We start from the raw sequence: 23,928 nt of genomic DNA on the forward strand, positions 1-23,928 counted from the left end.
CTAAAAAACATATGCATACTTACAGCACATGCACTCAAATTGGTTCCTCTGAGGGGAAGTAAAGGAATTAGAGATGACCTCTAATTTCTAATTAGCTAGAAGAATGTGACTTTCTCAAAACATACAAACGTGTTTATGATACATAAATAGCTAGTCTAGGTACCTATTTGTACTAAACATAATTAATATACAACAGGCAGAATTCCACATCATCAATTCTTAGGAACACAAAGAGCCAGATCAGGAGACAGCTGGGTTTCACCTTTCCCTCTTTACAATCCCAAACACTACAACAGCTGCAGAATATTACGAGTTCCTAATTATTGTGAGCAGTATTTCCTTCAGGTACATCCAATTTAGCCAAACTCTGTAACACAGAGGAAGCAATCAGCAAACAGAAACAAGCAGAAAAGCAGCTACAAAGAAAAGGACTTTATTTACTCACTATATCTCTGAACACTACTGCTCGGAGGCGATTGATATCCATATCCTGCAGGAGCCTGTCGTGGTCCCGGATTGGAGAAATGCCACCAGTCACAATGTCCACAGGACTCTATTGAAAAAAAAAAAAAAAAAGGTTTAAGATCCTGTTTTTAAAAGCATTCTACCAAGAATCATTAAGTGCACACAATCACCTGTACATTGTGTTGTCATAACTAGAGCAGAAAGATCAGATATGCATTTCATCTTTAAAGGAGAAAAAAATCTGGTGATTTCTTGGGACAGATTGAATTTCCAGCCACTACACTTCAGATATGTTGAAATATCAGTGGTGCAGGTACAAATTTTAAAACTTATCCCTCTACACAGTAACCATTATTCACTTTTGTGTTTCTGAATGTGATCTTAAACTTGCCTTTGCTGCAGACTTTGCTGATCCTATAAAGCCTTGAACTGTTTTTTGGTTCTTCCCAGTGTCTCCAATAGGCTTCATCTGTGCATGCTGCTGACACTCCAAGCAATTTCTTACTGCTACTGCACATACTTGAGGGAAAAAGAAATATTAAGAGTTATTCTGAGAAATAATATTGTTCTATATTCCCTTACAGAAATGTGTAATTCTGTTTACCACTTAAAACTGAAAAGTTTACACACATTAGTAAAATATTCTGATTCTGAAAGTTTTAGAAAGTTGTAAAACAATGCTCAAAATTCTTTAATAATTTAAAACTAATAATGAATGCTAAAGTATTAGAACATATATGCTGTATCCAATGCATACTTCAAAGTGAATAAGTGAGCATCCCTCACTGCAATTTTACCATGCATACAACCAGGGGGTGGGTAGGGTGAAGACAGCTAAATTTCACAAACTTGCAAGTGAAAAGACAAGTGATACACCAGTGAAACAAAGAGCAATGTTTGCTTTACAATACTTTTGTTACTCTTAGACTAAATTTTTTGAAGTTACACAGCCTTTTTTTTTAGCTGCACATTTGTGCCCTGTTTCATCTTCTAATATTTATTTTCAAAGGAAAAAAGAACTACCCCACCTCTATACCTGTTTGCATCCCATAAATCTTGTTCTACCTGCACAAAGTTTTAATTGCCTAGAAAGGGAGAGGAAGGCCAGTTACTGATGAGGCTCTGAGCTGCTCTGGCACTCATGCAAATTAAACTTTTCATTACAAAAAAAAAGTCTTACAGCATGCAATAAAGCATGAATTCTCTCCACCTGTATTAACTACCTGGGCCCTGCTATGATCTCATATGTTCTCATTTTCACAATATTTGTTACTTTTCTAGGTAACTGGCTATTTTCTTTCAATCCAATTTGAAGCAAACATACTGTAACAATTGGATATAATGACGGCCTAATTTGAACCCTTCAGAAATTTACACTTCTAGTTTTCACCATATCCTCATATACTGACCCTCAAATGTTACACCTCTTATCTAAGTACTGCATAGTACATATAGTACAAGATTACTTTTCTTAAAGCTACTATATTTTCAGCCTTCATTATTTGGGGTATTTTGGCAAAAGAAATAGCCTCATAGATAAAATTAAAACAGGCTACCAAACTTAATTTATATTACCCAAACTTTTAGAGAGTAACATATATATAGATATATATATATATGCATTGCAGAATACAGTAAAACTGTAAAAGATTTTTAACTACATTTAATCTTGATTTAACAAAACAAGGGACAGGAAAAAATTAGGCTGCTAACTATTTAGTAAGTGCAAGCTCCTATGCTCATTAAGTGGTTTTATTTGCTTACCCAGACGAAGACATTGTCGTAGAATTCCTCCAGATGACATATTTTTCTCAGACTCAATTTCAGTGAAACCAAGAGAGCTTGCAAAAATGAGCACATCCACAAGGTTGATCAATCTCTGGAGAAAAGTTAAAGATGCTTCTACTGAAAGTCCTTGAGTTGCCTCAATATTCTCCAACTCATGCTACACAGAGAAAAATGGAAAGCAACATTTACTTCTTCACGAAGATAATATTCCTGCATGCTAAATGAAGAAAAATGTATGCTGGAAATCGACTATCAGTCACATTAGAAAAAAAAAAATTAATCATATTCTAGGAACAATTATTAGTACTGGGATTTAATCCCATTCCAGACCACTGTGGGACAACAACGGCAGGAAATTTTTTTTTGTCTTCAGGCAAAGAAGGCAAACACCCAATTTATCTTGCACTTCCCAAAGGACAGATATAATAATTAATACACTCTATAAGGAAAGGCATCCTCCCACAAGTGAGGAAGTCTCAAATAAAAATGGAATCCTTACAGTAGCAGATGTGGCAGCAGATAGCAATGGCAAGATACCACCACAGGCCATGATCATGTTGTCCATCACTTGAGAGATGAGGTGGATTGTGTTATGCACAAAAACCACATTGTCACTGCTATTCACAAAGTCCATCACAGTTTTTGTAGAATGGCTGTCCAAAAAGGAAAAAAAAAAAAAAAAGAAAAAATTAAAATAATTTTTAAAACTATATTCAGAATAGGCCTTTATTTTTGGAGTATTTTAACATTGTTGTTAAATTGTTTTTGCAAAACTAAAACCAGACACTAAGCAGTAGGCCAGCAAATAACACATGACTGTAAGGGTCAACTGATGTATCTCAATCTAAACCTAAAACTACATTTCCTTTCTGTTCATAAACTGCTCAAGATTACAGGATGTTAAAAACACCAAGTGACTGTTAATCCTCATTTGTATAAAGATACATTATAGGCTGGTCTATGACTGCTTGCTAGCAAAAGTCACTGTATTAGGAAGCAGAATGAAGTCTTCTGCAACAGTGAACTAGATTTGAACTTAAATCTTTGGAAAACTAAAGCAAATACTAATGATTTCTCAGAGAAATTAAAAATCAACAAATCACAAAAACTTAGACAAAACTTCCCAAAACAGTGGCCAAAATAGAAATATATTTTAGGTACAAGTGCTGATGACCTGATAGGTTAACTTAAACATATCCTAAAAATCAGACAAAAATTCACTTCAGTTTAAATTGCTTGAATCACTTAACTACTCTATTTCTTCATCCTGACATTCCCTTTTATCAGGTCAGTACAGCTATACAGTTCAATTTAAATTTGACACTCACTACTACAAGCTAACAATGGACACCCCTCTCATTTCAGTTATCCAACCTTAAAATTAAACTGCAGAATCACTGCTGTTTTCAAAGATCTTCATGATTATGTTCCAGATCCCTGTTAAAAGCTAATCTTCAAATTAACATCTCTGGGTTCACAGAGCCCCATCAAAGCAGCAACTCAGTGGTGTAAATGCAAAGCCAGAAATATTATTTTGGATATATTATGTTTCTTACCCACATTTCGATAAGAAGACACAGGCCCTTAAATGCATTCAGAAAGTTAAAATTTTGGTTGTATAAAACTCAACAGCAAGACTGCCACTGACTTATAGCATCTTATAAATCCTGTAGCCAGGATTTCAGTGTGCAGGCCCTGAACCAATACACATTGAATAATGAGTTAACACCAGATGTCCACGAGCCCAGGTCGATGAGTCCCCTATACTAGAGGCCAGTGTGGATGATGGCACAGGCTGTACCTTCTCCACATCTGAATATCTGTCTCTATGGAGAAGAGCAGGTCCGTGAGCAGGCGCTGGTGCATCAGTGACCACCTGAACTCGGGGATGCGGAACACGGCCGACCTCGCCTCCCTCCTCTGCCCCTCCAAAGGAGCAGCCAGCTCCTGTCCTGAGGAAACCTGCTGCCTCGAGGGCTGCTTGCAGGAAAAAGGGAAACAAAGCACAAAACACACACTCTGGTTATTAGCTCCCATGGCACACGCTGAAATGCATTTAACAGACTTGAGATTTTAGATAACCAACAAGTTCAGACTGTCTACGTGGTTCCAAATACAGCTAAAACTATTGCACAAATGCTATTTAATGGATATACCAAAACTACAAACTAGGCTACAGCTGCACTACCACACCTGCCAGTCTAGGTATTCACAAGCAGCCACCCAACCTTACCAGGGGGGGAGAATATGTTGCTGTAGACAGTGGCTTTCCTCCTTTAAGGAAGAATGGTGCAGATTGAAGAGCATCCATTAGGAGGTATCTCTGCAGAAGGGAAGTACTCAGAGACATGACTATTCAACCATTAAAAAGCGGATTAGAAACTAAAGACTGGAGGGCTGGAGCACTGCAGCACACCACAGAAATTCAGTCTTAATTTATACTTGTACAAAAATGGTAGAATGATGTGTCCTTCCAGCCAAACATCCAGTTTGCATCAGCATTCATATGGGGATGTATAAAAACCTTGGAGACTTCTCAGTACACAAATTAATAATGACTATTTTAACCCAGGGTTAAAATTATTTTATAGATAACTCACAAAAATCACACACATTATAATCCCCAGAATGTTTAAGTACACTTTCTCAAAAAATTCATTTTAAAACCCTTCCTTTTATTTTTAAGCTAGACATGAAGGACAGGTAGAACTTACCTCAGGCATGGATCTGGAGGGCAGAGGTCCTTCTAGACATGTGTTAGCTTTCAGTTCTAGTCTTTCTGTATCTGATGCAACACTGGAAACATCAAGCTTGGCAATTCTTTTGTCAGAGGCTCCAGTAGGCTCTGCCATGTGTGCACTTGCATTTTCCACAGTTGTTTTGGTTTCACTAGTAACTATGTTTACTTCCTTCAGCTTCTTTTTTTCTGCTGAATCTGGCTGAGTTACTACTTCTGGAACTGCAGAACTCACTGTCTCTGGCAAAGTCAGCTCTTGTTTCTTCTCATCCACACCTTCAGCACCCTCAGATTTTAAAAGCCCAGTTTCAGGTTGCTTCTCTGCTGTTTCTTCCTGCTTTGTCACTTCACTTGCATTAGAGCCACATTCCTTGTTCCTTTCTGCAAGCTCTTCTGAAGGTAAAGGCAAACTACTTTCATCTTTCAAATCAACAAAATCATCTTCATCCTCCATCTCGACTTTTTCCCGTCTTTCTGGACTTGTGGGAGTTTCTCCTTCCACAGGAGTTTGCATGGCTAAAGAAGCAGCAGTGACAGCAACTGTTTCTTCCACAAGCTCATCAGCTTTGCTAGAATCTTCAATTGCTTCAGCTATTCCAGTGCTGATTTCTGAGACACTGGGCTTCCCTGTTTCTGGCTCTAGAGAAAATTCCACACAAGGCACTGGTTTTAAATCCTCTGTAGTAACCATATCCTCCTCCTCTAATTCCTCCTTATGATTGGACACTGAATGAGTTTGTTTGCCACCATCTGATGAGTTTTCTTTATCTTCTTTTTCAGCTCTGCACTCTGTATCACCATCAGCAATGCAGGAAGGAGCAGCAGCATTTTCTTTCAACTCCAAAGATTGTTGTTTTCCCTTGGTTTCAGCTTCTTTGCTAATCCCAGAGATTGTTCTAATTGGAGTTGAAGAACATACTCCACTCCCTTCACCTCCTTTCCCTTGGTACTCCTTGTACATTTGGGAAAGACTCTCTTTGTGCATTTCAAAAGTTACCTAAAAGAACACAGTTCAAAGGACATTAAAAACAACATATTAATGACTTTTCTTGGGAGAGGGGAGGAGGGTAGAAAAACATAAAAACAAAACCAAAATCAGTGCTTAAATTTCTAATTTGTATTGGATACTGTCTTTTTCACAAAAAAATCCTGCATATTAGATATCACTTCAACTGACAAAGTTTTTCTTACCTGCATCTGGTTTTCCTGGCTAAAAGGAAGAGAAAAAGTAAAGCCAGTGTAAAAAAAAAAACAAAAAACCCAACTAGACTGTCCCAAAGCACACACTAAGCATAAGATCCACAGAATTACTAGATTTGAAAATCTCAGGGTTTTTTGTGAAAGGGGAGGCTGTGACAAGCAGAAGAGCATTCACATCTTTTTGGCACCTTTAGTATGTTCAAAAACCCACAAAAATACATAAAGTTCTGAAAATTTTACACCAGGAAGTACAATCTCAGGAAGTCAGAGCAGAGAGAAACACATAACAAAGCCAAAATCCTGTGGATCCCCAAATGATACCTAAAATTCTCCAGAGGACATTTCCTCTGGTGAGTGCTATTCACCTCATCTCATCCTGAGAAAAACTAAACAAACTGATTAAAGTGAAAAGACTTCTCTACTCCTCAGCTGAAAATACTACTGTTGTTTCTAGGTATTTAAAAAAAAAAAAAAATCCAGATAAAAAAATTCTTTATATACACACTAATAAAACACATTTGCCCAAATAAATAGCTGTGTTTTAAAAAATAAAATATCACTAGACTAACTTAAGTTTTTATTACACTGTTACTCAATTTAGTTTATCCATATCTTTCCATTTAGAATTCAGATTTATATTCCATAACACAAGTGTTTATTTATCTCTGTAAGCTCAGTTCTCAAAATTTTCCCAGCATAAGCTCCACCTGAGGGTTGTTTTTTTAAAAATCATTTTCTGTACCATAAACATTTTCCACTGGCAAAGCAGAGCAGTGCATTCCACTAAATATACAAACACACATTTCCATATTCTCCCATATACTCAGCTCATTCATTTATATCTCATCTAAAAATTCCATGTACATGCTATTCAAAGTGATGATTAGTCAGCAGGAATATCTTCCCTTAAAAAGACACACAGAAGTCAAAATATATTTTTTCAGATTAAAACAATACTAGAAATCACAGTTAACAAATCAGAGATAAGCAAAAAAAAAGAGCAAAGACAAAAAGTATTTTTGGCAGGTTCTGATGTCAATGTTAGCTTTTTAACATACTATTTTCTCCATCAGTCAAGTATATTAGAGCACTGCAGGAGCAATGCATGATTTTAACATGACATGAAGCACATTATTCATTCAGGATGATTTAATTGAAACTTTAGTGTCTAGAAACACAACTGGGATATCTCACACTGCTTGTTCAAAAAAAAAAAATTCTTCACATACTAGTTTTCATTCAGTTATGCCCCCCAAAAAAAAAGTGTGAATGACTACAAATGATAGAAAGTTCATCCATCTGTCACAATGGATCCATAAATTATTTGATTTTAGGGTTTTCCTAAAAAAAAAAAAAAAAAAAAAAAAAAAAAGGAGGGGGGGGCATTATTGCTTTAGAAATACTTCCTGAATTGTTCAACAATCAGACTATTAAAGGCAATACAAAATAAATCCATGCTAATAAGCTGTGCCTTACACTCTTCACTTGCTTTCCAAAACAAGATTAGGCAAAGTGCTACTTTAGGTCTAATCACTACTTTTCTGAAGAATCAACAACTCAAACTTATCTCCAGCTTTCCCTCTTTTCTCTCTCCCTGTTGTTCTTTCCATTTCCAAAACTACAGAAAAGCTTTGTTCCAGCAATCCCTAAAGAGACATTTAACAAATGAAAACATCATTGTTTGATTTCAGCAAAACTTATATGTACTTCCCTGAAAACACACTGGCACACAATATTTAACAGTGTGAACATCCATATTTTCATGATCATTCCAGTGTAAATCTCATTAAACTCATATATAGGAGTAAAATATACCAAGTTTATGGCTTCCCACTTCCCATGACCACAGTCTGTAGGGCTGGCAACCCCTTTTGGAGAAATGGGCAGTCAGTTGTTTCTCAGCTGAGACCTATTCTTTCACTATAATGCTTTTTTCTTGTGTGTTATCAAATCCCATCCCCTTATTGCAGCTTCAGATTTTTCCTTAACAGCCAATTGATCTTCACCTTAAATCAAGCTTGCTTGAAAATAAGTCAAAATCTTTTCTCCATAGTCAGGATTTGTGAGCTTGCTTTTACTCTCCTTCCTCCCCTTAGAATCCTGAACTCCACCATCTCATGGTCACTGCAGCCAAGGCTGCCTCTGACCTCATATTTCCAACCAGGTATGGTCAACATTTAAAAACACAATGTATGGTACAGGGATGCAATACCATTTCACAACCAAGTTCATGTGAAACCTGGAACAGACAATGCTTTGGAAGACATTACAGAGCAATACCAAAAATAAAACTGCAGGGTTTTTAATTGCTATGAAAAAGAAACAGAAACAAAGACTAGCAAGAAGATCAATATTGACATTTTGTCTTCACACATGGGGTAGTGTCAACTTATGGGCAAATAAATCTAAGCAAAATCTGATGAGAATCTACACTGATTTCAGAACAATTCAAGAAACTATCAGGAAACACTGGTGAAGAAAATTAGGCAGTGTGGAACAAAAAGAAAACATTACTCCCAAAATCCACTCAACAAGAATTGCAATTTCTACTTTGACCATACATATCAATAAAAATTAATGTTAAAATGTATTAAATACTGTCCTTTAAATTAAACTCAAATTAAAATACCATGGCACTGAGACCACATAAAACATCCATTTCTAACATTCATTTTGACTCCAGGGGTTTCTTATATCAAAAGAATAACAATTTCAGAAATTCTGCTTTGTAAAACCCAACACTCCAACAAGGCTGTATAAATGATCTGATCACTATATCAATCTGTAATTTGGTTTGACCAAAGAAACCAAGAAATTGTGGTACTAATTCTTCCCCCACAACTTCTATTGCCTGATGTGGCATTTATGAAGCACACAAGTACACAAAGCCAAACTATACATACAAAACAAAATACCTAAGGTTAACAAAATCAGCACCAGCAAAAATGCAAAATGAAGTAGAAATTATAATTACTAAAAGGAAGTGCAAAGAGCACATACTAAAGATTAAACATCAGGATCTGCAAGCATGCAACAATTTACAAGGCAACTGCTACCTTGAAGAACCTTAAATGAACATAAGTAATTTTTTATTTTCCTTAAGGCATTTGCAACTGTAAAGCTGATAATACAAAATTAATTACCAGAAATTGTTCTAAATTAGTGAGTTAAAAGGCCAATCATTAATCTTCACCATCATTTGATAGTTAATCCATAGCTGTCTGCAATGCTTGGAATGCATCTCTACGCACCACCAGTTGAAGACACTTTTGAGCTAATAACTGCAACATTTGCCTTTGCCATTAATTTTAACTTAATTTGACACCCAACATTTACTAATTGCCAAGTAGAAAAATTAGCATACAGCAATGAGAAGGGGTAAGATGATTGACATTTGCATTAAAGAACACAGAGAAAATATTTTAACTGCACATTAAGATTTTGGCTTTTTTTTCCATTTTCAGATGGGCAATTTCATAGAGAGAGGGAGGGAATATCTGGCCAGACAGGTCAGACAATTATATATATTGCTATTTCCTTATTGAGTTTGCTTAGCACAAACCAGTTCCTGTGCTGGTTTAAATAAACTCTTCATTATAAATGAATAAACTCCTCATAATTCCAAAAAGCATCACAACTTTTTAAATCATAACTACGATTTTATTGACCTGCTTTTCCCACTTCTTCTCTACTCTTTCAAAAGTGTAATTCAATCTCCAAATACAAACAGGCCTGTTTAGACAGGAGACAGCAGTATCAGAGACATCAAAACTAATTTTCAACTCAGCACAGGAAAAGATACAAAGGTACTGTGTGTACCACACACTGAGCTACAGCCTGTAACCCAGTTGACTTCAGGAATCTCTGAGCTATTTCTGAGTGGTTCACAGAAGAAAGCTGAGGAAAGCAAGTTAAAATATACTTTGCAGGACACTACATGTGAGAGGTTTCTAGCAGCCTAAACTTTCACCAGAAACACATTCAATGATGTACAAGGTGGGGGGAAACCACTGCTCCAAGATGGTTCCTGTATCTTGCATTTTCACCTAAGCAGCAACAGTTCCACCTTTTTTTTATTCATCTTGGAAAAAAAAAAAAAAAAAAGTAACTTCTAGAATAAGAAAGCAAGTACTAGTCAAAATAATTCATAAAACTCTGCTTATCTAAGGGAGAATTTTATTTATGTCTGCAGCATTTTACTTCAAATCAAGTCAGGGTATAGCTTATTGTTATCATCATATAACAATAAATTCAAACTGTATACTGAACATGTATTAGATCATTTTCACTACAGAAATTATTGCTTTTAATGAGTTTAAAATGCAAGACATGAGCATATACAATTGTCTCAAGGTATGTAATTTCTCACTACCTCAATCCCTGCCACTATTCCTAGAGTTCAAGGGACTGTCAAACCATTGGATACTTAGCTATTAACAAAAATATTTGGTAACTAATTCAGAGTTTATCATCCCATTGTTCCAATGCCCAGTGAGAAGTTTTATGCACTGCTCACTTCTGCCATCCTCTTCCAGTATCTCCATACATTGTTGGCAGCCCTATAGCCAAGACTCCAGATCTGTCATTTCAGATCATGGCCAGGAGATTTAATTCAGGCCCCATGATGTGAACAGAGGTAGCTGCAATTATGGAGGATTGCTTCAAATTGCAGCAACAGCAAAGAAAACCACTAATAATTATTGAGGCTGCAGACACAGGTCCCATCTTCCAGTGATTTTTATACCAAGTCATACAGATAAGAATCCTCTTTCTCCTCAAGTCTTTTTCACTCAGAAAGACTATTTCAAAGCTACATGCCTCTTTATGCACCAGCTCTCTCCACTGCAAAAGTTTCTGTAATTCTTTTTGAGAGCTCTGGCACTTAGTAGCAAATCTCTACTACACTCTTCTTTTAAGGCTTCTCTGCAGCTTCATAAAAGTTTTTTGCCTGCTTTATAAATTCTCAGTTTACCTTGCTCCCTTCTATTCTATCCCCATTTCTTTCAGCTTGGATTAGTCAAATATTACCATCCTGGAGCTTTACTCATGACATTTCACTCCCTCAAACCAAGTGAATAATGAAATGGAGGAGCTCCCCATTAACCATACACACTGCACATGTAAGAGCCCATCACTGGTACACATCTATGCCTGCTGAACAATGAAAATATTTTCTTCTCCCTGGGGCCATTGGTTAGAAAAGTCTTCCCACAAACCTGCTACAAAAGAAGCTGTAACAAGGGAACACCTTGTAAAGGTGAGGGACTGCCTCTTGGGGGATGCACATTCCAGTCCCCAAGCTCCTTCTGCTCTCCATAACTCAGGTGACAAGCTGAGAATCATTTCTATATAGAAGAAGTAATATTTATCAAAAGTAAGTATTTACACCATTAGAATGAACATAATATTGAAAAATTTCAAGAGTGTTCCCAGCTTTGCTTCACTGACATATTGGGCATGGCACAAGTGACAAGCAAAAACCTGCAGTGGGACATTGACCCTCTGGCCAGGTACCTCTGCTTCCCCTCAGGGCAATGCAGACTTTTCAGAGTTCTGAAGAATACCTGAAGCCTTCAAAATTCCCTGGAGCTAAAGATCTCTGCTGTGGGAGACCCTTCTGCTCTCATGACAGGGACAAAAAACAGACAAAGCCATCCTAAGCAAATCCTGGATGCCAATGGACTCCAGATTCCAATGGCCTCTTACCTTCTAAAACTACTGAGTCACATTCTCTGCAAATTAGTTTTTTAATTAACTCCACCACCACCCAATCTTTGCAGCTTTTGCCAGTTTTCCCTCATCAGACAGTGATGAAAACCTGGCAAACATGGCACACATGAATGCTCTGGGGGTCCCTCCCCTCCTCAAATTAAACAAGTAGGGCACAAAAGAATATAAAAATTTATTTAACACTAACAGTGTTTATTACAACTGTACTTTGGACTGAAAACTGACAATTACTTAGAAATACATTGCACTGTAAGGTCCCTCTATTAACATTTCAAGATTATGCTTCTCATTCAGATCAGTGAATAAAATGTTTCCACTTAAACAGCAACAGAACTGCAGCTTACATATATTAATTAACATCTGAGTCTTACTCAATGAAAATTTCTTGAGCTACTAAAAACTAAAAATAAAAATCTTTCTTCACCTGAATATATTTTCTTTAGCAGAAAAGTAACATGAATCACCTTTTAAGTAGTAAAGCATATTTAAAGGCCTGAAATAAGCAGATGTTAGTCTTCCCAGCAGTTTAAAACTTTCAGATAATTTAGGAGTGTATTATACTGTGTAAATAATTGTATTCTTTTAAAACTTGGGGATGCTGAAAGGTTAAAAAGGGAAGTTGTCCACCATTCTTTACTTGTTTCCTATTATCAACCCCCCAATCATCAGTCCTTTGTAAAAAGTAACAGGACTAGACAGATAAAATCTAAGGCCTAGTCAGCATGGTTGCAATGTTTGAAAAACAGAAGTTCTTAGATTATTCAATAAATTTAACATTGGCCAGTCAGAACAAACTGGAGTTGTGATTTAATTTTTCCAATAATATTTTCACTGAAGTAGAATTGAACACCTTTGTATACAACAGTTGAATATATGGAAAGCATAAAAAACCCAAAAGTTAACAACATACACGAGTAATACTAAGAAATTTGGCTTTTAAAAGATTGCACACACCTACACACTCTCTAAATTCTGAGTGCAAGCAAGCCAATGCAGTGCAATTATGCTGGAAAAGCCACTGCTGCTTATAAAATGCTGTGCAGCTGTTGGAGGAGAGGGTTACAGTGACAAACAGCTTCCCTGCTACAAAGGTGGCAGGAAATCTATCAAACTGGACAATAAAATTGCAATTGAGTTTCTTTGGCTTTTTATAGCAGCTGCATGTATCTTGATGTGTAGCTCTGCAAAACCTATCCAATTCTGTAACACTGGTCCTTTATGTACTAGTTCTTTATCATAGAATGGTGTTATAAATTAGTGGCACGAACAGCACAGAGGGTTATAAAAAGGAAAAATAAGCAGTAACCCAATACAATTAGAGATGAAATAGGAAAAACCCAAATTGGTTATTCTCTTAGCAATGTTAAGGAAATATTTTTGTTCCCATAATTCCCACATTATTTTGAAAGCATGCTAGAAATCAAAAATATCTGAGATGCACTTAGCATCGAACAATTTGCCCACTGAATTATGCCTACATCAGGTTATGTGTGAATCTCTATGAATCTCAATAGTGGTATAACAGGATACAAGACTATTTAAAATAAGCAAATTTAACAGGATTTAAAAATCGTTATAATTGGCTAAGGATATTTTTCAAGAGCTTTTTTGGTGAATTTATCCTAATTTATGTTTATGTAATTAACAGGCAGCTCTGAAGGGTCATCTAGTTTTATATGGCTAGCTGCATGAATTGTATGTACTGTTTACAAAAAAAAATCAAATGGAAAGTGCATAATAAAAGTAAAATATTAAAATCTTGATAATGGCATCACCATTCATATCAATATTGTCAAGTTAGTTTCTGGCTGCTTTCTTTTGTTCTTTAAATATTCTCATTTATGCTTCTGGAACTAGTATTAGTACTGATGTGCAAACAAACTGAATTGCTTCATGAGTCCTTCAATATTTCACCACCAACACTCTGCCCACACTCACGCACTTCCAAACTTGCCATCATTCAACTTCTTCTGAAATGGGCTGGAAGAACAGACAGATATTACACACTGATCAGAAAGTCAACAAAGCTAGACTTGGGAAGACTTACAGGGAGTTACTTCTAAAACCAAGGACACCTCCCTATGGCAGCATGCCAGGAACCAAAAGGGAGAAACACGGATTGAAGTAGGTCATCTTCTCATTCACTACAGCATTTCAAAAAAACATACAGCCTTTAAAATGCAAATTAATCAACTGGACCAACATTATCTACATCTATCTATTTTTTGGTCTTTTCTAAAACTGCAGGTATTTACTCTTGATATTTGGCCATGGCATCCCAATAAAATCTTGTTTTTTTCTCTAGGAACTCTAGATCATTGATTAGTCACATTAAGTCACTGAAGAGAATGACCAAAAATCCATATAACCTTTCTCACATAGATGCTGTTTAAACAAGATTTCTGACATTACATTATCTTTCAAAAGGAGTCTGGAATAGAACTAGAGATTATAAGATAATATGCTAGCTAATTTCTAAATTCAAGCCACCAAACCTCTGAGTAAGAACTAGAAAGGTGGTCTTCCTCTATTCACCTCTCCATCTTTGCCCAGGGACAATTCCCAGCAATCACACACATGCTTTTATATAAAAGCACATTAGAGCTCTTTACTCTGGCTACAGCTTGCCATTGTACAATTCACCCATGCTCTCTGCATCTTGGGGCAAAAAGAAGAAATTGGTTTTTGAAGACTGCAAAGCCAACAAAAAACAATATTAAGAATGGTCCAACACCTAAAGTGTGATTTCTGTAAGGGTTAAAATGTGGCCCTGGGCACTTTGCACAGGAATTCCACTTAGCTAAGTGACTGTTTAATAAAGTTATTTCACTTTTTTATTATGTAGATTTCTACAATTGTCTCCCCATAGCCCAAGAATCCACCATCAACCTCAGAATGCAGTAAACAGAGCTGCAAAATAACAAGGCTCTTTCTGTCTGCAGAGACTAACCCTTTTTTAAGAAAAAAATTGATTCAAAATCCAAGACCTCGGAAATACCAACAATTGCTTAGTATCATAAAGTGATCTTTGGGATTCACAGATGCCCTTTTCACAATGCTAAGTTGCACACACTTAGAAATAGGTAATTTATCATTTAATTTGTTATAAGTAAATATTCTGATAACCAGAATAATTCTGAGGCCAATGCTGGCCTCACTCTTTTGTTCAGAATAAGGCAGCATAAAATACCTTTTGTACTACTGTGCTTTATTCAGACAACCACTAATAACTTTTATGATGTAACTCTGGTAGTAACAACAACAAAATTCAGACAGAACAATAACAAAGGGTAATAGTCTCATTCCTACTGCAAGGATTTGCACTCTCACCCCATATTCCATGACAGTTTAACAGCTGAAGCATCTGCCTTAACTTGGATTTCTTGGCTTTTTCACAGCCTTTTGATGTTACTAAAAGGTATTTTTATTGATGAATAGCTATGGTGCGCCACCTTGTGTTCCTGCTGTTACTAAAAAGCAAGACTAGCACCAAAATTTTTCAGAAATGCTCCTGAAATTTGATTAATCTCACCTTTGAATGTGTGATTGAGAGTGTATCCACCCACACACGCCAGCCACCCCACTCATATTTTATTGCATGGTACAGCAAAATCCGAAATATGGTGTACACCATCTCAGTTATCTTCTGCTCCTCAGAAGTCTTTGGATTAAAACAACAAAGGGAAAGCATCCACTCCTGCCAGACAGAGCACTGCAACAAACTCCTGCAAAACATACACATGCTATTGAATCATATTTTAAAATATATCTTAGAAATACAGACAATAGTTGAGTCAAGAATCCAACATGATTTAAAAAACTGCTACATGCAAGCCACTCTAATTTTTCATAGTGAAGACTTTGCTAGAATGCAGAATTTGCTGAAACAGCAATTAAGCTGTATCTGCCCTGGAGTTTAATTTACTAGGAAATCTTGTTATCTATTTTATATACTTGTGCATAGAGCAAGCCATCTTACCTCCTGTTTTCTCTGCTGTTATTAAACAGTTTAATCATATCCGAGAGAAAGGCTCGCCGGACCTCCAGAGTTTCTGGACACTGGGGAGAATTACGGATCAGGATTGCAATAACCTTCAAAATCTCTGCAAAACAGTTCATGAGTAACAAAATATTAGGACTAAGCACAGCATAAAACACAAGGCCTCTTTCAACAGTGTTTGTACAAGGAAAGTGACACCACATAAAAAAGTTTTACACAGAGAAAAAGCACATCTCTATTGGAGAAGAAGGTTTATGTTAAACAAATCCCTTCTTCCAATACTTTTCAAACCTAGTCACCCATCAGGGGATTTGCAGACCTCTAAAGTAAATGGAATTAATCAAATTACCATGTTTAAGCAACACAAATATTACTGCATAACAATTAATAAGCTATCAGAACATGTCAGAACCATTTTTACATGAGGTTCACATAAAAAAGCATCCTTTAGAAAACCCATGAGAAAAATGCTTTGCCTTATGAGACTTTGCTCTACTTTAATAGTGCTGAATTTTCAAAGAATGTGACCAACTTCCAATTAAACTTAACAGCTGCTGTTATAAAAACCTTCCTAATACAAAATTTTATCTCTTACAATGTTTTCTTTATTTTAAGGAGGTGAAAATTGAGGGTACATGGCACTTTTTGAAGCATTGGGGCAGGGACTTTGCTTGTTATTTTAAAAGAAGTCAACCTTGTAAATGAATCAGGGTGTAATTTGAATACACTCTGATAGCTGCAGTTCATCTTGTACAACTTCTTTAAAGGGAAATTCCTTATTTGATAATAGTAATGGCCTAAAAAAGGGACTCTAAAAGTCACTGTTCCTACCATACCTACATAATTCCAGAATCAACTCAGTCCCTATATAGTCTATACTGACCACAGCAGTGACTGTCAACTTTAAAAATCTTAGGAGAAAGCAACACATCTCTTGCTTCATACAGATTTACCAGAAGGAAAATGGCATAATGCAACCAGATTTCTTTCCTCCATATCTGCTTTGCTTTATTTTCTCTTCCCTCACTTTTCCCCTGAAGTAAACATACAACTGAGACCTACATTTGATGACAAAGCAGCTACAAAAGTGAAAAATCTGTTATTTCTCCAGAAAAAAGTCAACTCCCAAAGCTATCACAAGATCATTGTATTATGTGTAGAGCACATTAACAATGTATATAATTCAGGAAAGGAGATCAGTATTTTCTCGAAGTTCAAAAGAAATCTAAAGTTTCATATCAAGATATTTCCAATAAAGTAAGCTAACCAAAACAGTGAGCAGATACATTTCTCCTATTTTCCATCTAGCATTGACATACTGATTGTAATTTAAAACGAAAGGTGTTTCCATATTTCAGGTAATTTTGTCTGACATCACTAAATATTACATTCAGAATTTTGCTGGAACCATAACATGTATTAAATCAAAGTATCTTGTGCATACAAGTCTTGAAAAATCATTTCATAACATGACTGCACTGCCAAAAAAAGGTGAGTTATGAACTACAGACACATAAAACGTCCTCGAAAAGCTATAGAGTCATACTTGGTACATAACTCCAACTAAATACAAGTTATCTGTCTTTTAGAGTGGAAAAAAATGTAAAACTGAGATTAGAAGACTGGTAAATGTAATTAATAAGCTTTTTCATTGGTGGAGTTCTTTTAAAGCACTTAAGCACTTTTTTAAGGCAGCACTTAAAAAAATGCATCATTCTTACGAGGGTTTTGTATCTTCACCGTTGAATCTGGGTCAGGATGTTGTTTATGTATTACTTGAGTGCAAATCTGTTCAGTCAGAATCTAGAAAGAAAGAAGTTGTATCAGTATAAGGAAGACAGCTTACTGAAAAACAGTTGGATGCTGCACTAACACCTTCGTTCCAAAAATCATCCAAAAAAATCCCACTAACTTTCTTGATAATCTATTTCACCCTGTTTCTGAAACTTTATAAGCTACTTTATTTTTTTATTTCTCTCTTAAGTGCATACTGTTATTTAAAGTACACTGGAAGATTAATGTGAGTCTAACCAAAGCAATTATCCTAAGACAAGATCATTGCTATAATAAAATTCCACATCTACATGAGCATCTGCTTGAGACATACAGGTTACTCATTATCTAAAATTGTTCATAATGAGCATAAACAAGTTAAGAAGGGGGTAAAACCAAAGTAGTGAGCTTTGGGGGGGAAAAAAAGCAGCATTCAGCTGCATCACACTAAGCTTTAGTGTCATCTGGAACATATCAGCACAAATATGTAAGCAATTCTCTAACAATGTCTTACAAGTAATTAGAAAGATTGGATCCTAACTACAGTGTATGAGTACCTCAAACAGGACATTGTATGTGGTCATGGTGAATAAGCTTGTCTGAAGCATCAGCCTTTCAGCCAACAAAGAGAACAATCCATGTCCAAGCATGACCTCAGCTTTTCTCCTAAAATGGTAGAGGAAAGAAAATAAACTTAGGCATTCTATTTGCTTTAGAGAAACATGTGCTTCAAAAAAATCACTGGTAAGATACTTTTCTTTTTTATTCCTTAAATCTTTCAGTTTAGGTGAAGAAAAAGGAGAAGTGTTCCATTTCTGAAAGGACAAATCATTCCCTGAAGGCAGCCACCTTTCTTCCATAAGTGAGGTCCACTCACCCATGAGCCCAAAAAAGCTCAAACACAGCCTTGGGGACTTCTTGATAAACACTGAGGAAAAGACCCCTTTGCCCTCATTTCACTCAAAAATGCAACCATGGACAGCAATCACAGTAGTTATCCACTATCACAGTTGAGTCAAGACATATAAAACCTAGTTCTCAGGAACACACAATTCCATCTCACCAGTCTGATTCTTGCTATTGATCTCATTGGAAAAGGGACACTTTAAAAAGCAGGAGGCCATACTGCAAGTAACTATTCAATCAGCTTGATAAGGAACTGATAATGCCAGCAACAAGCCATTCCACCATATCAAAAATGCATTCCTGACAAATAGACTGAGAGGCAGTTGAAGAAAAGCTCCTATTCAGTGAAGCCTATTTTGTGATTAACCTCCAGTATAGCTTTTTCCCCTTTACATATCCAATAATTTATACCCAAAATAACATATAGAATGACTGTGTTTACTCCTTCCTTTCTTGAGAGGTTTAGTTTTAAGAACCAAATCAGTACTTACTTTGGAGCAAGATGCTTTAAGAAATATCCCATCACTTTCAGAGCTTGCACCCTGATGCCTTCACTTTGTGATGCTAAAAGCTTGTAGACAACCCTAAGTAGAGAAAATACAATGGTCTTCTGTCAATGTGAAGAATAACAAATGGAGGTTTTTGGTCTTGTAAACCTCCCACAAAAACTTAAGACATCTAAATGTATTTATCAGTTATATCCATTTTTTTTTATCACTTCCTTTTCAAGACAGTCAAGTTCTTAGGGCCACATCACTATCTGATTATAGCTGGACTGTGGATCATAATATTCAACAGATCTTTAAATCTGTCAAATATGATTGAACTTATCTACATGGACTACTAAGCTCTCTTTGAAAAAAGAAAATACTAATTTCCAATTGTTCCATGAAATCACATTGGAAGAGAAGGAACAGTACTTATCCTTTACCATAAATAAGTTATGATAAAATTTTTTAATAAATTTGGACCACTTCACTAGAGGGAAGGAAAAAAACCCATCTCAAACCATTTTGGAGAACCTTTCCAAAACTGTTCCATGTTACAACATGGCATTTTGCAAATGTTAAAGAGCTCAAAGGACTTCAAGTTTTTAGGCCTTATGTATATAAAACTGAGCACTCATCACTTTTATTTCCTCAAAAATTATTCTCAGCACACCTGAACTAGGACCAAAAAAAAAACCAATTCCATATCAAATACCAAAATGAAAGGTAAAACCTAAGGGAGATTAAAAAACAGCTGCATATAACAAATAACTTATCCTGGAGAATGCTGCAACCACAGAAACTATAGAAGGAAACAAATAAGCAAACCTATGATGCACTGGCCATGCAAGCAACAGGATCCATTTCTCTGCTTTTCTTTACAGAATATTATGAGTTTCCTAATTGTATAGGGAAGAAGCACTTATAAAGCTTTGGAAAATTATTTTTAAATTTCAAGAATATCATGCCTTAATTGCAAAAAATAGATTATCAAGAACCACACAAACAATCTATTGACTGAAGACAATAGTGGAGCAATGAGTGTAACAAATGAGGCAGGAAAACAAAGTTGTTTCTCACTGTGGACACACTATTCATGCTGACTTGCTCATATACTTGTTAACAAAAAAGAAAGGACCTATTGCTAGCTGTTAAATAAAACCAAATGTACTGCATTGGAGACCCAACCTGACATTCAAATACTTTATTATTTAGAGGTTTTTATTAGTTTCTCATACATAATACATTACCAAACAAATGAAATAAAATCTGATGAAAATGGGGAAAAATTAAAAAAAAAAAAAAGAAAAAATCAGTCTAGCACTAGAAGGGGAGAAAACAATTACAAACATGTCTGAATGCAGTCTCCTGAGAAAGAGTAACTGGAAAAATATATGTCTAAACAGGGGTTAACCAATAGGTGCAACTAAATGTATGAAATGAGACCCTGCCTTTACACAGTGAGAGAAGTACTATTCCCCATTTCCTTCTAGTTCTTCTTCTTACATTTGTTTGCCTATACCAATTTTTTCCCCCACTATGTTCAGGTAGGTTCCTGTTATATTAGAAAAGTTCAATACTGTGACCACCCTCTGAGAGCCACAAGATAAAATCAGAGTCATAACTTAACTCCTCTAGCAGATTTTCTACTTGTACAAGTAGAATTCACTACTTCCCCTACTTTTATCTCACAATAGTGTTAAAGACTATTCTTCTGTTTGTTGGGAAAAAGACTTTAAACATTGCATAGCACAAAGTCCTACTTTAAAATAAATAAAAGAGTTTTTCTGGAAAAGCCCCACAGAGAAAAAAAAAAGGAAGAAAGCTAACAGGGATCAGAAGACATCTGAATAAATTTTTGCCAGCTCCCCTCTAGTTCTAAAATATCTGTAAGAATGGGGGGCTGAAGACAGAGCAGCAGCAGATGAAGACATCAATGCACAGACTGAAATGGATCACTCCCTGTTTTAGTGTGACTGACAGCTTGGAAACATTAAAAAAACCACCTCATTGATAATAAATCTAACAGCACCTCTTGTCAAAATGAACACCTGGATCAAAAAATCTTGCAAGATGAGGAGTCTATGATTGTAACACACACACTGATGAGATCTGTTCAGATTTCATGGGAATTCTTGCAAGCAATAGTATGGTCAAAACACTATTTTCTTTCTCCCACTTAGAAAATTCATACTTACTGTAATCCATTCCTCTGATCAAATGCAGGGATCATAGAACCTGGATGCTCTGACATCAGAGCAACCAGCAACTGCAAGACATCCATTAGATTGTCATCCTGTTGGATAAAAGTTACAAATTTGAATTCACAACACATAAACTAGAACACTGTTTTGGCTAAAAGAACCACTACAAAACATTTCAAAAGCATGTGGAGATTAATAACAAACAAGGACCAAATCATTTTGGCCAGGATCAAAAGAACTACAGCTCTAAAATGCAAGGGCAGAGAAAATATTATAAAAAACATACTGAATTGATAAGGGTGAAAAGTGATATATCATTGTCTGGGATGTTAGGATTTGACAGGCAATGGAAATTTAGACTATGTTACTTCCTGCCACACACGTGCTACTCTGTTCCTGCATGTGTATTTCCCAATTCTTTCCTGCACAGGAGCTACAAATAAACTGCTGCACATTTTCTGGGGCACAGGGTGGTGTTTAATGAAAAGTTTCTAGTCAGAAATTTTCAAACCATCAGGAAAAAATACTACCACCTGCCACAGACAATATTTTAAATGGGTAATTCTAGCTGCTCAGTGAAGTTTTCCATACTTTTAGTCTGAAGCACTCTAAGCTACAGTTCATTAGTTTGTGCCAAAATTAACCTAAAAAATAACAAAATGCAACTGTCTTTTCCCATACTCTGTAGTAATAAACTGAAAGTTTATTTTCAAACAAAAAGAGCCCACAAATAAAACACTGCCCAACACTTTTGAACAAATACTCTGATTATTTACTTTAAAGTATTTTGAACAAATACTCTAATACTCCATTAGAAAATTACTTTTAAATCCTCCTGAACAACTTTGTTCACCTGATGATATTATCAGCTGAAATTACAGATACTATCACTATTTAGCCATATGAGAAATCTAAAGTTTACTTTTTGTGTTGATATTTTTCTGAATTCATAATTAGATTGTGGGATTCAGCATTCATTGATCTTTTACACTTGATTATACAATCTGGTAAGATTTTTTCAGAACATCACATCCTCATTTGAATGCTATAGAAAGTTTCTGCTATTTTAGTTCACTCTTAGATGTTACCAAGAGTCTTATTTTTAACTTCTCCACATAAAGCAGAATTTCTTGACTATGGTAGTGCCAAGTAGTAGTACCCAGCACAGAGAATAAAAGGAAAATATAGGTGTAAGCAAAATTTAAAGAAAAAAAAAATCTATACTGCTTGAAATGAAGTTCAATTAATTCCTTATTTTACTCATTTCAAGCACCCTTACAGAGATGAGATCAGTTAGATTTATGTCCCCATTTCCCTTGTCTTTGATGTTGCATCTGGCATAAAGTGCCTTTTCCTGGTGCTAAAATATGAAGATGCAGATGTATCAGTGGTAACCAACATTTTCTCCCAATTAAGTTTATATGCTTCTTAGATGCCATTAACATACATCTTTATTTTTTTAATGCATGTTTTCAATTTTATTGCTTTATTTAAGAAGCAAAATAAAAAGGAGAGGAAAAACAAACCAAAAAACATTACTTAGGCAGCCTAAAACAAGGTTTTGACTTTTTTTTAAAGTCAGTCTCACCATCTGTTTTTCTGCTTGGTAAATTGGTTTGTAGAACAACATAAGAAACCATTTTAACTTACTGGCTTAATGAACTTCAATCTAACATTGAACATAGTACTTAAATCACTGCAAGAATATTGGCATATCAGCACACTACTCTAAAGAATTGGACAATGCTGGCCACTTCCTCTGCAGAGCCATCTTGTGGCACAAAGGAGGTTATATGTGAAATTATTCAAACATATGGTGGTCACAAACAGCATTAGTGTACCATTCTTCATCAACACATCCCCCAAATTAAAAATTACCTCATGTATAGTAAGCAGGTAATTGAGGATAGCCTGCAATTCATCTTCTTTTATTCCATAGTCCTTTAAAAACAAACAGGTTTTAAGTATCACCTTTCAAGTATAGAATGTTGTTTCCAAAGAAAAAAGCTTTGTTACAAGAAACATTTCTATCACAAAGCAAGAGCAATACAAGAAACTTGCTTTCACTTGATCCTGTAATAACTTCATAGTCTGCAAGGTAGCTTCTTCTATGCCCCCAAAAGCACCCACTGTATACCAAAAGTGTTTTAAGGCAATTTCAACACAGGCATAAAAACAAGATAAATAGCAATATAGTATATGAAATGGTTAGAGGAATACATGTTAATTGATACAGACAATTTGAACTGAGAGCTTCCTGTTAATAGAAAAATTAAATTGAGGCAGCATAAAGGACTCAAAAGTAGACCTGGAAGGTTAATTATAAGCTAATTAATAAGCTTACAATATCAAATGTTTCTCTTTAGTCTTTAAGCACGTGTGATGTAGCTGATACTGTTCATGTTAAAAAAAAATAAAACAAAAAAACCCAAGAAATTAAATACTTATTTCACCAAAGGTAAACATTTCTAAGCTAATGACAGCTCCACTACTTATAAAAACAGATTAAAAGGAGAAAAATGCATCCTTAGCACTGCCATCAGTGGCAGGAGCCACAACAAAATGAAGAACCTTACATGGCTCTTCTGTTTATTTACTATCACAACATTTAACATGTTGAAAGCATGTTAGGCATTT

General features: G+C 35.6%; 1 protein-coding gene across 6 annotated transcripts in view; it reads right to left on the reverse strand.

Moving 5' to 3' along the window:
• Positions 1-23,928, reverse strand: part of LRBA (LPS responsive beige-like anchor protein) — a 357,069-nt gene that overhangs the window by 283,569 nt on the left and 49,572 nt on the right. For 4 of the 6 annotated variants that reach the window (XM_079306953.1, XM_079306954.1, XM_079306952.1 and 1 more), the window contains exons 15-28: positions 23,170-23,232; positions 21,286-21,383; positions 19,091-19,183; positions 18,251-18,359; positions 17,642-17,723; positions 15,900-16,023; positions 15,453-15,645; positions 4,968-5,987; positions 4,487-4,576; positions 4,055-4,230; positions 2,753-2,906; positions 2,230-2,410; positions 857-984; positions 446-553 (exon numbers count right to left, since the gene is read on the reverse strand). In XM_079306953.1, coding sequence (XP_079163079.1) covers positions 446-553; positions 857-984; positions 2,230-2,410; positions 2,753-2,906; positions 4,055-4,230; positions 4,487-4,576; positions 4,968-5,987; positions 15,453-15,645; positions 15,900-16,023; positions 17,642-17,723; positions 18,251-18,359; positions 19,091-19,183; positions 21,286-21,383; positions 23,170-23,232 — 2,619 coding nt within the window. The remainder of the gene's footprint in view (positions 1-445; positions 554-856; positions 985-2,229; positions 2,411-2,752; positions 2,907-4,054; positions 4,231-4,486; positions 4,577-4,967; positions 5,988-15,452; positions 15,646-15,899; positions 16,024-17,641; positions 17,724-18,250; positions 18,360-19,090; positions 19,184-21,285; positions 21,384-23,169; positions 23,233-23,928) is intronic. The other 2 variants (XM_079306956.1, XM_079306957.1) reach the window with 1 other exon arrangement.

The sequence above is a fragment of the Erithacus rubecula genome, assembly GCF_903797595.1.
Source record: "Erithacus rubecula genome assembly, chromosome: 5".
NCBI lineage: Eukaryota > Metazoa > Chordata > Aves > Passeriformes > Muscicapidae > Erithacus > Erithacus rubecula.